The sequence below is a fragment of the Helicoverpa zea genome, chromosome 9 (assembly GCF_022581195.2).
Source record: "Helicoverpa zea isolate HzStark_Cry1AcR chromosome 9, ilHelZeax1.1, whole genome shotgun sequence".
Lineage (NCBI taxonomy): Eukaryota > Metazoa > Arthropoda > Insecta > Lepidoptera > Noctuidae > Helicoverpa > Helicoverpa zea.
In genome coordinates this window covers 8,868,642-8,885,680 of record NC_061460.1, presented here as the reverse complement: position 1 = coordinate 8,885,680, position 17,039 = coordinate 8,868,642, and the positions used below count along the sequence as shown (strand labels likewise).

At 35.8% G+C, this 17,039-nt stretch overlaps 1 protein-coding gene across 1 annotated transcript in view; it reads right to left on the bottom strand.

Moving 5' to 3' along the window:
• Window positions 1-4,423: 4,423 nt before the first annotated feature.
• The window catches only part of LOC124633497, a 36,820-nt gene continuing 24,204 nt past the window's right edge, over window positions 4,424-17,039 (bottom strand). The window contains exons 27-44 of the mRNA XM_047168737.1: window positions 16,440-16,668; window positions 16,216-16,269; window positions 15,481-15,632; window positions 14,302-14,421; window positions 13,289-13,504; window positions 12,632-12,706; window positions 12,243-12,438; window positions 11,780-11,854; window positions 11,182-11,306; window positions 10,254-10,406; window positions 9,609-9,742; window positions 9,155-9,272; window positions 8,773-8,897; window positions 8,130-8,395; window positions 7,961-8,025; window positions 7,261-7,420; window positions 5,029-5,225; window positions 4,424-4,640 (exon numbers count right to left, since the gene is read on the bottom strand). Coding sequence (XP_047024693.1) covers window positions 4,527-4,640; window positions 5,029-5,225; window positions 7,261-7,420; window positions 7,961-8,025; window positions 8,130-8,395; window positions 8,773-8,897; window positions 9,155-9,272; window positions 9,609-9,742; window positions 10,254-10,406; window positions 11,182-11,306; window positions 11,780-11,854; window positions 12,243-12,438; window positions 12,632-12,706; window positions 13,289-13,504; window positions 14,302-14,421; window positions 15,481-15,632; window positions 16,216-16,269; window positions 16,440-16,668 — 2,574 coding nt within the window. The 3' untranslated portion in view covers window positions 4,424-4,526. The remainder of the gene's footprint in view (window positions 4,641-5,028; window positions 5,226-7,260; window positions 7,421-7,960; window positions 8,026-8,129; window positions 8,396-8,772; window positions 8,898-9,154; window positions 9,273-9,608; window positions 9,743-10,253; window positions 10,407-11,181; window positions 11,307-11,779; window positions 11,855-12,242; window positions 12,439-12,631; window positions 12,707-13,288; window positions 13,505-14,301; window positions 14,422-15,480; window positions 15,633-16,215; window positions 16,270-16,439; window positions 16,669-17,039) is intronic.

Below are 17,039 nucleotides of genomic sequence, written 5' to 3'. Positions count from 1 at the left end.
ATCGCAGGTTTAAAAATAAAGCCTAGATTAACTTCAGTTTGTATTTGTTCTGTATTTCAGCACACATTAAACCCGCAGAGGTTAATATTTACGATAATGGAGTGAGACTGTAACCGCGTTCACGTAGAATGAGTATTAAATAAATATTTCGCATAATAATATGTTGTGTTTGGTGAACTATTATTGTGGTCGATGCTAATATTAATTGTTGTTATGCGCAAATCAATTACATAATCTAGATTAATCATAATTGCGCTAAGAATATCTTATCACGATGCTGAAATCTGCTTAATGGAACAATAACTTTTCTCCTATTAATTTGTATTAAACAAAATGTCCTTAAGAAAACCGTAATAGTGGTAAAGTATTAGTTTTGCAGTATTACTGAAAACATGGAACTTCAGTAACAACAGCGGGTCAACTTGTCGCTGCGCTGTCGAAGTTAGCGCCAAGCGATTCATCTTTCCCTGCATAATAGGACATAATTTACGGAATGTCAGGTCGGGACTATCGATCGTTTTGCTGCTGTACGTTGTAAATAAGACGTAAGCATGTTGGGCACTTTTTCTCAAGTAGAGCGCATTTCCACTAGTTTACTATATTACCAAAGTTAAACAGATCCAAGAAGGCTGTAATTTCTTTTTACTAGAAATGGTATAAAAAAAAACCTTGCACGTTCTAGGAATTGAACAGAGAAGTAATAACTAGTAAAGCTTTGCTTCTTTCAGGAACATTTGTAATAGTTTTTATACTAAGTAATACTGCCGCTCGAAAAATCGTGATAGGCAAAAAATCAAGTTTCAAAATCGTACTTTGGCCCTCGTAACATCAACATTGCATTTTTACAAAAAGTCGATTTCATTACCGAAAAGGCTTTGTAAGTATATAAGAAAAATAATAAGGCTCTAAGTAAAGTATCCCCTCTATATGAGTGGGGTTTACGTGCAATTTCACGATGCCCCCCGGCTTCTACGGGCACTTAATTAAGTGCCCTCGGTGTCTCCTCCACTTAACTATAAGTGGACTTGACGTATCTGCTCAAGCAATCATGAAGGACCACTAAAGGCATTTTGATTTTTTGGATATATTCATGTAAGTAGTTTGTTTGTGTGTTGGGTTTGTCACAGCTTAGCTTTCTCTGTATAACCGTTTTGACTGCAAACTTCGTTAAATGGGTAAGTTATGTTGGCGTCAGATTTATCATGAATATGATGAGGTTTAAAAAGCCATGATAAATATTTGTGTACACAAAGATTTTACGTTACCTACCGTTCCAAATATTTGTTCATTTCTGATCATTTAAAAATACATCTTTATGCGGAAAACTTCAATTATATCCACAAAATTATGATTGTAGTTTTGAATCAGCATTTACATAGAAATAATCGTGTACATGAAAGCTACAAAAAGCACATTGTACCCGTAAAGGTATCGCGGCGCGTGCTCTATTCAAGTTGGGCTTATTTGTATCTATCTAACTTCATTCTACTTCCATTGAGCATTATACCTACCGCCAGAAATTGTTTCAAATGTTCCACTGACACATTTTACGCTGAAAATTTACGGAATTAGTCACCTAAATTTTATTCAACTAAATGTTTCCATAAATAGTCAGTCGATGTTCAAAAATATCGAGACGTCACATACATACATACCTAAATCTCTTTTAAATAAATGTCATAAATATTATTTTAACCAATATACGTTGAATTTTAAAGTAGGAGCTAAGATAGGTATTTTTTTGTGGAAATATGACATCAACTTAACGGAGGCATTAACTTTTTTGTTCGAAACGAACATAAATTCAAAACTCTTAAGCTAAGTCGGTATTCCATCGGCATCTTTGGCAGGTTATTTCAATCTGCCCTTAATTTAATTTCAACCCGAATGGATTTCGCTTGAGATGGAGCGACATAAATATAGCCATGAAGCTCGTAACTCCTTATGATTAAATTGATACCTTGCCAGGGACGAGGGCGACGTTTGATCGTCCTTTCTTTCGAGGCTTTTCAAACTTTGTAGAATGGAAGTAATAACGCGCCGGCTACGAGGTACCTAATAATAGCTATAACAATAACTCAGAATCGTTTTCCTTTCATTCTTTTTTTAAAGGGAGAGAATTGTGCAATGTGATTCCGTAACCGACAAGTATAATGAGTAACGATTGCGACGAGCCACTTGAATGAACGTTGATTTAATTTGAGTAAAGAACGGAGAGCGTCGCAAGAGCTTGATGTAATGCTCAACTAAATAACGCGGACATCTGCACCCTTCCCCCCACGCCTCGTCTCCGCAGCCCCCGCTGGTCCCCTACACCTCCCAGATTAATCTTCCACATGCCTCAATGTCATCTGTTGTTGCAAATGACGCAAAAAGTAACGATAAACACGACAGTAATATGAAATTCTTTGCACTATGAAAAATCTTGTTGTCGTGCTAGAAATTACTTCAGCGTCGTGGGTGCTTTACAAGCGACAAATTAAAGCTTTAGTTTGTGTTTGTAAAATTGTACATCTACTTGCTAAATGTCTTATTTTTAAATGAAAAAGTAAGATTTCATTTTGAGAGTAGTTTTCCGATAAAACCGATGTAGCTATTTATGTTGTTCCGGGAATTAAACCGAGCCAATTTACCTCGTCTCCACATTCGCACCGATTTGAATCAACGCCAGACCAATATCCAGCGGAGCGACAAATCAGCACTTCGATATTGCCTCCATTTGGGCACCCACCTCAATATATGAAAATCTGATTTTTCATTGCGCACGCCAAACGGCACGCGCGGTCCTCTCGTCCCGGAATATTTAATATTTACAAAACTCTGTCGGCTTTGCGTCGTAAAATTCACAAAGCAGACCCAATTAAACGAACAATTCCAACTTCTTAATAGGCCATTATATCGACTTATTGACTACACAAAACGCGTTTATTTCAAATTATGTAAATGAGTGCATATTGTATTTAATTTCTTGCGTTGTTAACTTTGCAGAATTGTAACATTAGTCAGTGGAATGTGTCAAATACAGATGGTATTGTTGGAACTTCTACGAGCAGCGCCGGGGCACAGCAATATGTTTTAAAGTTCATCGGAAATTTTGTGCTTAACAAGCAGCTAAAATTTCGCTGCTCTTAATTTATGTCCGCTCCTTCCTTGAAACTGGAGACACTTTAGGAACGTGATATAGGTACCTACAACTAGGTAAATTAAAATGATCAATAGTAACACGGAAGTCTCTGGAACTCCCCAAATACGTATAATATGAATAGTTGATGCTCAACCAATTAAGATTGTTTTAATAGCATGCGTATCTGTAATTTGAAAGCTACACAGTACACTTATGTAGGTTCTGCTCCCTCATATTTCATATTCTAATTATTGCTCAGCTCGTGAACAAATTTGTATAAAGCAAACACCGCTAGCGACAACACTCGTTTGCTCAACATTAATAATATTATGACTTTGGCAAGGGGTACACTAGATTACAAAACTCATTAGACGGCTTTATTATTTATGTTTCTAATAATTCTACGCAGAGATAATTCTGTTCTCCAAATACGAAATTGCTAAAGGCTGAATACCTACATTTTATTGAACTCAATAGTCTAGATTGCCTTTGTCTTGTCTACCCTGATCAGTCCGACATATTGTAGGTTTCTACATAACATTCAACCTGTCTATCAAATATTTATTGACATTCGAAGATTGAAGATTGGTATTCGAAGCTTCCAGGCATGGAGTTTAGTATAAAAATACACGACAAAAAACTCATAATTAAAGATTTTTCAGCAAATTCGTTAAAAAGCAATAACAAAACAGACAGCATAAATAATAAATACTACATTAAAATTAATATAACATTACACACAGTTCTCTAGCAGGAAATTGGTGTATATTTGATATGGTAAAATATATACCTAGATATGCAAGCCTTTAAAATGCGTCGCTGCTCGCCGTCCTGCGCTTTCCCCCCAGGCATTTCCAGTTAAATTATCGTAATAAATAATGGCTAATCCCTTCTCTGTCACTGTTTTACATCAACAGCGAAAAATACATTTTGCTTCCAAAAATTGAAGGAATAAAATTTAAGGCCGCCAGCGTATTGTATAAAATTTTTTTATTCAAAAATAAATTTCGATACACAGTTCACTTTTGTTGGCGCGTGTACAGTTTCGATTCGATTCCATTGGGCTCTCTCATCATTTCAAAGGTACGAATATCGAAACTGTCGTAAGCGGCTTAAAGTGGCTTCCAATCTAGAATGAAGTGCCTTTATGTGTGTCAGTGTACAATAGTTTAATGTGCTTATGTCGTTTGTGTGTTTGGTTACAACTTTCGGGAATTTTCTAACACTTTCCGCTAGGTATACATACTCTGAGCCCATGAAACAACTCGTTTAGGGTAAGGTTTTCAAGTAAAAACTACATCCTACGTACATTTTTATTTGTATAGTAAACATAATGGAATTGCATGAATATGCCATCATAATTCGAAAAACATTTCGAATATCTGTACTAAAATACGATATTTTAAGTTATCTGTGTAAATAAAACTTCCGATCTTTCCAGTATCATTTTCTTCGCTTCAGGGAAAAATCGTAAAATGTCGATCCACGAATCCATGCTTAGCGTTAAAATGCTTACCTGTGAAGAGGAAAAGATTGAAAAAACAATAAGTACCTAACTATAAAATATTGGTAAGATTTTTTTTTCATAATGATTTAGATTTAAAATCGTAAAAAAGTTCCAGTTTTCGAAGTGAAAAATGCGTACCTAAAATAAGCAAAGGGACACTACTAATTTTTAGGATTTCACGCTTTGTTAACAAGAATTGGATTTTATCTTTACCATTGGATCATAGTCTTATGTATTGTAGTATAAGGTACAGAGTATCGTCAGAAGTACGTAGAGAATTTTGATTTTGGTAGTCCACTGTATAATATATGCCGGACATATCCCGACCGACCAGTTTGATTTTTCAGGATGATCTCGGTTAATACGTCAATCAGTTTCTACATGGTTTCTTCTGTACCTTGGTCTCAGCTCTATACGAGAAGCAGTGAGAGATGCCTCGGTTCATGCCCTGCAGTATGCCGAACACGTCTCCTGTCCCGAGCAGCTCATGGGTGATCTCAGTAAGGTCGGCCCGGACTGATACGACTGACACCGACCCTGATGCCACCCAGTACATGCGAGCTTCGCTGTCGCCAGCCACTACTATGTAGTTACCTGAAGATTATGTGGTTGGTGATATAGCATCGGTTTCATCAGTATGTAAGATATATAGTCAAGTAGGTATATAAGATAAAAAGAAGTCAGTCAGGAGTAAGGTATATAAAACAAATGTAAAATAAGGATAAAAAGTGGGTTTTTATGAAAGTATATTAAAGGATATAACAGAAAAAGGTCAGAATGAATCTTTATGTTAATATCCGCATATCAAGTAATAAGCGTTTTATCAATAATTCTATGTAGCCACTCAAGCGTCCAAGCCGCGCGGTGATTCTCGGCCCACCTGTCCGCGCATGAAATGTCAATTGCTTTTTTACGACCAAGCGAGACTCTTTCAACAAAAACGATTACTACTGAAAAACTACAATAGCTAGATTCGAATAAAAAATACTCACGGAAAGCTAAAAGAACGTAAAATTTTATTTGATTAAAAGTAAATTACCTTAATTAATATTATAGGATGATAATAAAGTATAAAGTTGAGGATATCAAAGAAAATATCGTATATTTTTTTTATTCAGAGTTTTATAAGAAAAATATAGTGGTTACTGGTAACAATGTTTTTTTATTATATTAGTACAGGATATACTCTTTAAAATGATACCAATATCTTAATATAAATATTTAGTTTTCTGTCATGAAAAAATAAACAAAGTTAAGTGTTTCTCAAGCGGTCACTGGGCTTCGGGCGACGTAAAAATGTGGCAAGATGGCCGCCCGGCTAATAGCGAGTTCACACGACGAGGTTGTTTTAATGAAATTTGTTTATTAAATTTTGTAATTAAACTTTTACTTTTATATAATTTTATTACATATCCTTTTTTATTGCTAAATATATATATATTTTTTATGTTAAATAGAAAAAAAGAAAGCGGTTATTGGTATTACAGTAAAATAAATACACTGTAAAACTGAAAAAAAAAAACAGTAAACAAACATTATAATGCGCAAGGGCCTAAGCTCAGTAAAGCCACATTTTTTACAAACCACAAAACATTCCCAAATTGATCATAAAACGCTCCGTGTGGATAAACCATTATTTACGGGAGAGTCTGCGCACCAACACTAAAATCATGAATAACGTCTTAACATTTTGATCATTATAGACCCGATCTCAATGTATTTCGTTTGTAAATGGCCATTAACGTGCTAATATTGAACGATACTCGTATATTTTGCATTTATTTAACAAAAATAACCAATTAGAATACACTGTAAACAATAGAAAAGTATCAAACGATGATCGTGTAGTGATCGTATAACTTTTCCAACTAAACTATACTATGTAAACGTTTTGAAATTGTCGTAATAATACATATTTCGTAAAGGAAATTTCTTCACGTTTATTTTGATATAAAATAACAATCTAAATAAGGTATAAAACAAGAAACTTACCACACTTTTGTCAAGAGCTCCACACACAAAAAAGTCACTTGTCAAAAACGACGAACTGTCACTTCAATATATTTTTTTATAAATTTAATGTTGCCATTGGACAGAAAAAATCACAACTCACGGATGACAAATTTAATAACGCGCCATCTAGTATCAATCAACTATATTAATACCACCTGGCTATAGCGCTGTACACGTTTAAACTGAACGATGTCGTTCGGATACTGTAGTCACCACGGACGCTTAAGGCAAGATTTTTTTTGGTGACTGTTATCACCTCGGACGCTTGAGTGGGTAGAATCAATTCCTTTGACAAAGTTGACTTTTATCTCTGAAACTTTTAAACTAGCTGCATAGAGAATTCTAGATCTACTACCGGATCTATGTTAGTTTTGATTTTCAAACGTGAAAGTTCGAAGAAGTGAGTTTGACTGTTCCTTTAGTACAATTTGTTTTACAAACTTCCAGTTGTATCGATAGTTCTCTATCTAGTCTAGGAAAAAAAGAAAATCTGTACGTGAATTATTTTCTCCACGGAGCTTCCAATAATCAATTTTGGATCGGAAAAATCGTAGGTCACTAAAAGTACAAAATTAAAACCAATAAATATAAAAATAAGAATTGCTCAATAACTAACCAGGGAAGAAAATAGTATAGTCAAGAGCGACAGTCAGTTGTCTTAGAAACGCTTCTCCAGTGTCGGCGAAGATGTAGCAACTCCTCAAGTGATGACCAAACATCGCTGACATCAGGTCACAGCGACGTACATACGGTGTTTGAGACAATAAGATTGGCAACTGTGATGATTTGTTGTAAAATTAGAAACTATCAAGTGAAGATGGTCAACAACAAAATCAGAGACAAAAATAGGAAAAATAAATTTAAGAAAAATCTAAAACAATACCTACTCAGTACACTGCCTTAACTCTATATTGTATTACATATCCTACTAACTACTACTACTACCTACCTACCGACTACTTTTCTTACTTTAGCTATTCTATATCTATACTAGTATCTCACTTTCGACTTTCATATTTACGTACTTAATATTAACCTTCTAATACTACTTATATACATAACATTATATAATACTATTATATTATATTTAGAAATAATAATAAAATTATCTATATACTAAGACTACATGTAATTGTAAACTTAATAGCTATAGTTAATACCTAATAGTTAAAAAAATCGGATCCAACAGACAAACTGTTGTATACAGTTTTGATGGTCATTTTGTACTTTTTAGAATATATAATGTACCATCTAAATAAGCAATAAATAATAAATAACAAAGCCAAAGTACATAAAAGACATCTTTTAAATATTACCTGTCGTCCACGCTCCGTTACCCAAAGCTGTTGAATGTATTTCCAAAACTTCTTCAGTTGGTAATCTAAAACACGATGAGTGAGCTAAAAACTCTTTTGAAATATACGTCTATTACTAAAGCGCAGAGAAAAGAATAGATTAAGTATGTAAAAAAAAACTTTTACTCACTTGAAAGTCCTTGATTCTTCAGCATATCAATAAGTTCCCTCGTCACTTTCTCATAGGCGGTTAAAGCATACTTGTTTGAATAAGCCAGTTGTATGGACGCTGCCACTACGATCGCTGCTAACATTTTACCGCAGACCAGAACTACGGCCAGTATGCTCATGGGCAAAACCTCTTCGATGGAAAACTCATCACTGCCAGTGGTGGTCAGCATGGCTACTATCACGTAGAATGACGTCACGTAGTCCCAGCGGAGTTGTGGCGTCTCTCTGTTGATGGAAATTGGTCACAGACTCAGATTACAAGTCACTATATGTATATGTACTCCATCAGTTGTAACAAGTACATATAATTATTAGGTATTGATTTGTAATCCGATATGTACGAATTCGAATTACTCTGGTGTTAAATTAACTTCCATTAGTATATAGAAATCCAAAAACACAATGGTATGTCTCATAATATAGATTATTATGAGCTAAAATAAGACCCACCAAATTTGAGTTCCTTCATAGTTGCGGATAACCAAGTCTCATTGTTTAAGATTAGATACCGTTTAAAACATTCTCCAAGTTAAAACAGTAACTTTAGAGGAAATCTCTATAAATAAAAAACAGGATTTAAGACTTAGATTTTTTGAACTTACTCATCTATAAGGTGAACCTTGAGTGTCCGAATCATGCTAATAGGAGATGTTCCAATCATTGCCACCAGCCATAAGCAGGCAAAAGTATGTATCACTATCACGACCCCTATTATTGTCATCGCCGCCTGTGCACCGTTTTATATTAGTGTTGGTTAAATTTATCAAAAGCATTCTTCTATATCTTTTCATATATAAATCTATGGTAATAAGCTGAAGAGTTGCATAGCATTGTATGTCTGGGAAGACGAACCACTGGACCAATGTGAAAAGCTACTTTTATCCAGGTAAAGTTTTTACGGGACTCGAAACCTTTGGTGGAAGCTACATAGTTGTAACAACAAGACGTTATAACTAGAACTTAGCAACAAAAGTGTAAAAGTACCTGAAGCGTGGTAAGGTTATTGGTGAGTTCACGAGACGTATCCCGATAGAATTCAAACAAATACTTCAGTCTTAGAAGCTTGATCGCGCGTAAATAATGCATAGCCTTCACGGTATTCCTGGAATACCACCAAAGATATCTTCATTCCATATTCAGAATCAACTATGAGTTTATTGCTAGAGTACCAAAGAGACTTTGAAGTTTTTCAGTTAATTCGATGAATTATAATAAGATGATTTTAATGAGGAATTAAGTTACGTGTTTATTTGACATATCCTAAGTGCCCACAGCCATAATAATTGTAATAATTCATTTAAGTTCAAAAGAGCTTCAGCGTGTTGGCTTCGGCCCCACGTTCGCCTTCCAAAAATCCGGGACTGTGCAGTGCCGTGGTCTGGTCGAGTCATACAAAATTATTAATTCCAATTGTAATAAGAAACAAAGAACAACTCACGGAAAACAAAAGCCGAGGAATTCCAGGGGGAAATTGGCTACTACGTCGGAGCACACCCAGAATCTATGCTTTAAATATCTGTGGCGAGTCTTAGGGCCCTCCAGTACGAGCTCTCCGTGCTTGCTCACATAACCCTATACATTATGGTCAATTTACTAGTCACATTTCTTTAAAATATTGTCAAAAGGGTCAAGTTTCATAATATATGTATACTTTTTTAACGAAAGCTTACTTATGCGTAAAAAGGGAATAACTAGAAATAAGTTTAAGCCAGGTTGAAAATCATTAACAGAAAGGTTGACTCAGACATAACATTAAAAAAATGTCTAAGAAACACAATAAAATACTAATATATGGCAGTGAAATAGCAGAACATTTATAGTTTCATCCTAAGACCTTACTATCATTTTGGAAGGGAATTCACACAATCACTATAAAGTACCTATTGTAATTAGTAGTCAGAACTCCCTCAAAGGCAAATAATAATAATAAAAACTTTATTTCGGACAAGTCCATATGAGCAATACAAGAAAACACAGATAAATACATACAAAACACAACACAATCTCATAGTAGTATGTAGGCTTATCCAATGCCTCAGTAATGGTGAATCCCACCTATCTGTCAATCAAAGATAATGCTTACCTGATGCATAGTGAGATAAATTTTGCCATAGAAGTAGATGTCCAACAGTGCATGTGCCCAGAGGAAAAAGTAGCAGTCATTTAGAGTCACCAGGTCATACAGACCGATCACATAGTGTATTGTTACAATCGTACATGATAAGTAGCCGTAACTCTGAAACCAATTGTTGTAGCATAGATAATAACACTGCATTCAAAACATTACTTCGTGTCACTTCCTAGCATCGTAAGTAAATTGAAATAAGTAACAAAATTATCTACTACATAGAGAGCCTAATTTCACAAACGTCGGATGTAGTGTAAAAGGCTTCACGCACTTACAAGTCCTATTGTACCCTTGTCCTTTCACTCACATCAAATGGTTCAGCGAAGTTACACGGAAAGCCTGTGTTACTTACCTAAAGAATAAAATAAAGGTTCCTACAAAATGCAAGTAGGCACAACTATCATTATCTCAAGTAACTCCCTACATTTTTGGTAGGTATTTAACTAGAGTATTTCCACAGAACTTCGAACAGGTGTTATTTACCGAAGGCAACAAGTTTCAGTGAAAATGTGAACCTAATATTGTGCCCACACTGAAATTGTTCCAAGAAATGTAAGCTAGAACTACCTGTTACTCTAGGTAATAGGAAAAGAGGAGATAAATAATACGAGTACTATTCGCAAAGTGTGTAACTGAAACATCATAGTTTTCTCCATTTAGGGCTAGCACACTCAATCAAATGTCAATCAGCAACGTTTGATTTACGCCTTACACGCTCGCCCAGTTTCCACTGAGCTCGTGTTTTCGAGGCCAACGAACATAAATCAGTCATAACGGTGGCACTTACAAGCACACCCACACAAGCCGTATTCGGCCAAAGTCACAAACAAACAAATACCCGGTTGGTAAGCCACAAGTCCTCATTAGGGCGGTATCAATTTACCTGAAACATGAACGTTCCGGGACGCAGCAGATTAGAGGCGTGCGAGTAGCTGTGAAACGTGGACACACTCGCAGACGACTTCGACTGGCTCACGTTAGACTGTGACACGCTCATCGGCACTGTCCCTACGGATTAGGAACACGATAGTTTGATGACAACCCTGTTTGAACGCAAAGGAAAATGCTCCCTTTAGGCAGCCTGTTATCTTGGTAAACGGACACCATTATGTGGCGTTATGTTGCAGATGTTGAAAGTCTTTGCTGTTTGTTTTATTGTAGCTATTGTATGGCCTTGTAAACCGTCAAACACCATACTTCCTACTATTGGAAACAATATTATGTGCATGTATTATGGAGCTCTATAGGTAGGTACGTCCTAATTCAATGAAGATGAATACATTCGCAATACAAAAAATAGACTTGTTGTGAATAAACGTGGCAAAAGGTGCTAATTTGAAACTCTCAGCAGCCGCGCGAGTCAATCGCGTGCTTCGAAAAAAATTTTATACACTCCCTATTATGACTATTCTTGCGTTGGTGAGAGACACGCGCGATTGACGAAATCCCGACACCTACCTCTGAAGGGTGGCTTAACACACCTGAGATATCAAATCTACTGGATCCACTTCTAGAATCGGCGCCCGACTCTATCGATGAAAGGTCAAATGTAGATTCTGCAAAATAAGAAAATATACCTGTATCTGTCTTAAATACTTATAATTTTTACTTTTATCCTGAGTTCTTTTCGATGCAATAATCCGGTGTCGGAAGTTATTAATCTTCAGTTCATTGATAAAGTTACAGTTAATCCGAAAGCCTATTTTTGTCTCATCTTTTCCGACACTGCCGCAGACACTTTTAAAGTTAATTTAGGTACCTACTTTTCTAACCTACTACGACGTGGAAAAGATATTAGGTATTGGTAAAAATGTTTGGACTCAGCAGTTTATTTTTATATTAAGTTTTGAGGCTAAATCTATCGGATTAATTTTCGTAATATTCGAGAACAAAATCTCAAACATATTAATGCTTTACCTACCAGATACTATAATACCACTTTACCGTCTGAAGATTCATCGTCATCATTATCCATGTTAATAGGCAAGATGTAATCTCTAGACATTTCGAAAGCCTTGTTCAAAGGGTCCTGAATCTTGGGATAATATTTGACCAAGTTGAAGAAAGTCACACTTGGTATAACTAGTAAATCGAGGCTCCGACTCGCGTATATCGTCACTTCGGAACATGATGTTGGTTGCTGAAAAATTTATGAAAATATTCTACAGTTTGTGCATATTCATACTTTTGGGATAACAGAAAGTTTTTCTCATTACAAGCAAGCAAGAAAGATGGGTAACCGAAATGTAAATATAAATTTTGGAGAATCTAGCTAAAATGTACACAGCTGTAGCGTCATACTAAAGCAAAATTTAAAGTGAATTTAAACTTACACCAGTAAAATTCCCAAACATTCCACCTGGACCCATGCATGTTATCATTTCATTATATGACGTCAAAACATCAACCTGCAAAATATACTTTATATAATACGCAAATCTAAAAATACACGTTAAAATATGCCTACGACATAAAAAGCTCATAAAATGGGTACATGTCCAAAAAAATGTATTGTCAACGATCGCTAAAAGGGTCAGGGGTCCTTTCGAACATAACATGACGTATGTACATCCCTGTCCGTGTTTACAATACAAACTTAGTGAGATGCGCAAAAACGGAATAATCAAAAAAACCCTTCCTTATTGTTCCTGTTCAGTGAGCCGGTATACATCTCCGGGATACATACAGTCCCCGATCATTTACCTCGAGCGATATTTGACTTGAAAGATTGACTGTGGACACAGACTTGTGTGCGTAATAAAAAATATCTATGAATACAAATAAGATACGTATAACTTTTTCACGGTTTTCCGATTTTGGGCGATGGGTTTTGAAAATGTGATGTATTATGGCTAACAAGTAGGCATATAAAGAATAAGCTACTGTTGCCGTAAAGATATTGTATATCATAATAAAGATTCCTCGAACTCGTTATAACTTATTCGTAGTTAACAGAGACCGTCATTAATTTGATTGCTATTTGACGTTACCTTTCCCCGATAAATGATGTAGATGTAAGGCTGTATGTCCCTGCACTGTATGACGGTGTCTCCCTTCAGCAGGTACATCTCGTTGACGTGCTGCGTGACGACCCTGATGAATGACCTCTCCACCTTGCCGAACAGGGGCACTTCCCTCAGAGCACGCTCGTACATGAATACTAATGTGTCTTCCATTAGCGCCGAGTTTAGGCGACGACAGATTCTCTAAAAAATCATACTCGTTTATTAATTGACTTTTATAAAAGGAGGTCCTCAATTTGACCTGTGTGTTGTATTTGACATACAGTTTGTGGTTATGTCACATTTAGCTGAACCCATTTTATTAATTAATATATTTTCTGAACATTTAAAATATATAATTTCTAAAAAGGAAAAGTTCGCGAATTTTAATGAAACAAAACAAGGAAAGACCCCTCTTTTAAACAAAAGCTCCATGTCAACCGCAACAATGCAATGAGACAGGACAGATTACTCAAGTATTAATGAAATAATATATCATCGTGACCCAGGATCTAATTTAGTGACAAAATGATGGAGCGACATCGCTGTCCGCACCTGTCACTACTAAATACCTACCACCTGCGGCACAACTGATAGAATCTAGATACATTTAGCGGACTCAGCATTGGTTTTACGACACACTTTGAACAAAGATATTAGGTATTCTTGCTGACCTTTGCAATAGAATATGTAGAATTTTTTAAACTGAGAATTTACTGAACCCACAAAAATATTTAAAAGAAAATCAGAATGTGTATTATCCCGTTTGTGTTGGAACGTGATAAAAATGCAAAATTGAAACAAACACAAACATAAAAACTGTTTCACCACAGCACCCGTCAGCGTTTCACCAGAATTAATGTACTTTCCGTAAAAAGTGCATAACGCAATATTTTACGACTACGTGACCAGTGAAATACTTGGTGTTTGTTCTGTTCACAATTTGGTATAACATTCAGTTCGCTGCACCACGTGAACACGAGGCATTTATTATGACTTACCTGAGGATTACTGCCGTTCGTCCTCATCCACACATATTCAAAATATTTCAACGATTTTACGGTAAGCATTGGATCCACATTCTGCTGGTACAGAAAGTTGGCTAGATCCCTTGTTTTTTCCTATAAAACAAACGAGGACTTTGCTCGTTAAAACTAATATAATTACTGTACTGGAACTACGAAGTCGTAATATTTTTAATGACGGAACTTTAGCCGTAATACATAGAGCTAGACTGCCAGTATGGTCTATCTCGGCTGTTAATTAGGTTTTGTTCATTGTTACACGCCGCTGTTTAAAATAAAATTATCTCATGCGTGTGTTTGACGTTCGTAGGTACACATATGTATACGCAAACACATATTATGTAGTGGGTAGTTTCGTTTACGTCATGTAAATAAATAATATCAGTTTTTCCCTCCCAGCAATTGAACCGTTATTGGAAATTGATTTCCTTTCATATTCGGTTTATTAACTTTATAGATATTTGATCGGCTTACAACGAAATTGAAATATTGCTTACACTGTAATAAGGAACAATTCGAAATGAGTATCCTCTTAAAGTACGTATTGTAATTTATAAGAGTCAGCTCATCCAAAGAGAAAATGATTGGCGTAAATTAACCTTACGTTTAATTATTTTTTTACAGAACTTTAAGAGAATAACAGTTATATTCATACGTTCAGTGAAAGGCGAAATGAAATGGCTGGAAATGTGTTCGGTATTCTGTGGCTTTAAGTGGCATCCTAAAAGCTATAATTTTTTATTTGATACTAACAATAGCGACCGCCTGTTAATGTTCTAGACGGTATCCTTCGCTAAAGTTCCCCACAAAGGGCGATAACAGGAACAGTAACGTAGAACATATTCTAAAGTAATCATTATTTTTGATAATTCCCCAATTCAACGTAATCATAACATGTAGGTGAGAATAATAATAGTTCCAATTACAGAAGCAAGAAGTATAATTTATTTTTATTTTAAAATGTGTTGTGAACGGTTATCTTGATCAAGTTAAGATTACCTAGCTCACATCATGCTTATAAAGCCATTCGGAATTCCCAGTTATGATCATAAATGCAAAAGTGAGTAAGTACAGTAGCGTAAAATTGCAGGTAAGTATATAGATACATATATTGTGCATTATGGACATGAAGAACAACGTTAAAGAAATACTCACATTATGTTCCAACAAGGCTTGTGCGGCTGTCGACCGCGTAGACGCTACATACCCAAACATGAAGGCAAAGTACATGAAGCCAACGATCTGCAGACACATCATCAGCCAGAAGTCGACGGTGTTAGGCATACTGATCGGAGTGCAGCCCAAGCCTGGGAATAAATCATACCTTGGCTATTATCGCGCCAAGTGTGAGAAAAACTACCTACATGTAACAAAAGGCTGTAAGGAGATGTTAAGTGAGCGTATAAAAGCTCTTCAGGTGATGTTTGTGGTACTTCGGGGTACTGAACTAAATAAATGTAATATTTTGTTTATTCAGTCGGTACCCCAAGTCCCCAGCTGTAATTCGAAGGCAATTAGGCGCAATGTACAAGTATTTCAGGCTATTAAATAGGTAATTATTTTAATTGCGGGTTAACCTATACTGCGAACATTATACGGCGCTACGAATTTCGGCTTCCCCAAGAACAAAGAGCCTGGTAGCCTAAAATTACTTTGATCAATTTTTATACTGAAAGCTTCTACAAAAGATTTTTTTAGGCTTCACTTTCCGTTATTTAATAGACTTATAACTTTCCGTTGCCTCCGATCCTCCGATAAATTACGAAGCTTAATGAATTATCCGAAACTTGTTAAACCAATAATAAATTTCGACCCTGTGGTTGACACTCCCCGAAACATTGGGGCCATATATTACCTGTAGCCGTAGTATCAATTACTAGAAGTACTCACCCACAAATATCTCGTAAACCCAGTAGAACGTGTATACGTATTCAGTAACCGCATCTGGGACAAACAAAGTAGTATGACCACACGTTCGTACAAAGATACAGATAAATTCAATAAAATAATCAAATTAGATAAAATAAGCTTGAAAGTGTGAACATTTATATCAATTTTTCTGTTATTAATTTAGGGAATCAATGAATGAACAAGAGAAATAAAATTCCACTTACATCTCTGCTCATGTCTAACACTAGAAATGATGAATATCTTCGTACAATTGACTAATATGTAACGCGACTCTGGAGGCAAGTAGGGTTCACACGCGTTCACGAAGATGAACGCTGTGACAAAGTTCACAATTGTCAGGGCTATAGGCAGGAACTTCAACAACACTATGGCTGGATTTACTCGCATTATATCACTCTCCCAGTACGCGAAAGCACCTGTTATTCTAGTCACCTGAACAAAAGAAATGTTCTCTCTGAATACTATTGTGTGACAATCCGTACTATACAGCTATAGAATCTAGATAAAGCTTTTGTTATTTCGTTGTTCACTGTATTCTTTCAAAACTTTCAGGTATTGCCTAGGTGTGTAATCCATTTTCCATTAGGCTCTCATGAATTGTATTACCTGGTAACTTCAGAAAAGGCACATTTACCAAGTAATTGCAATCATCATGTTTCCGTTTACTCGTAAAATGGATTTCGGCGAATCAACGCAAAATGCAATGAAAACATATTTCCGGACTATAATGTGAGGTTTCGAGAAACTCTTTTACCCCTTTACCAGCCTCCTTCGGTATGTACAAATCGATCGAATGACTTGAC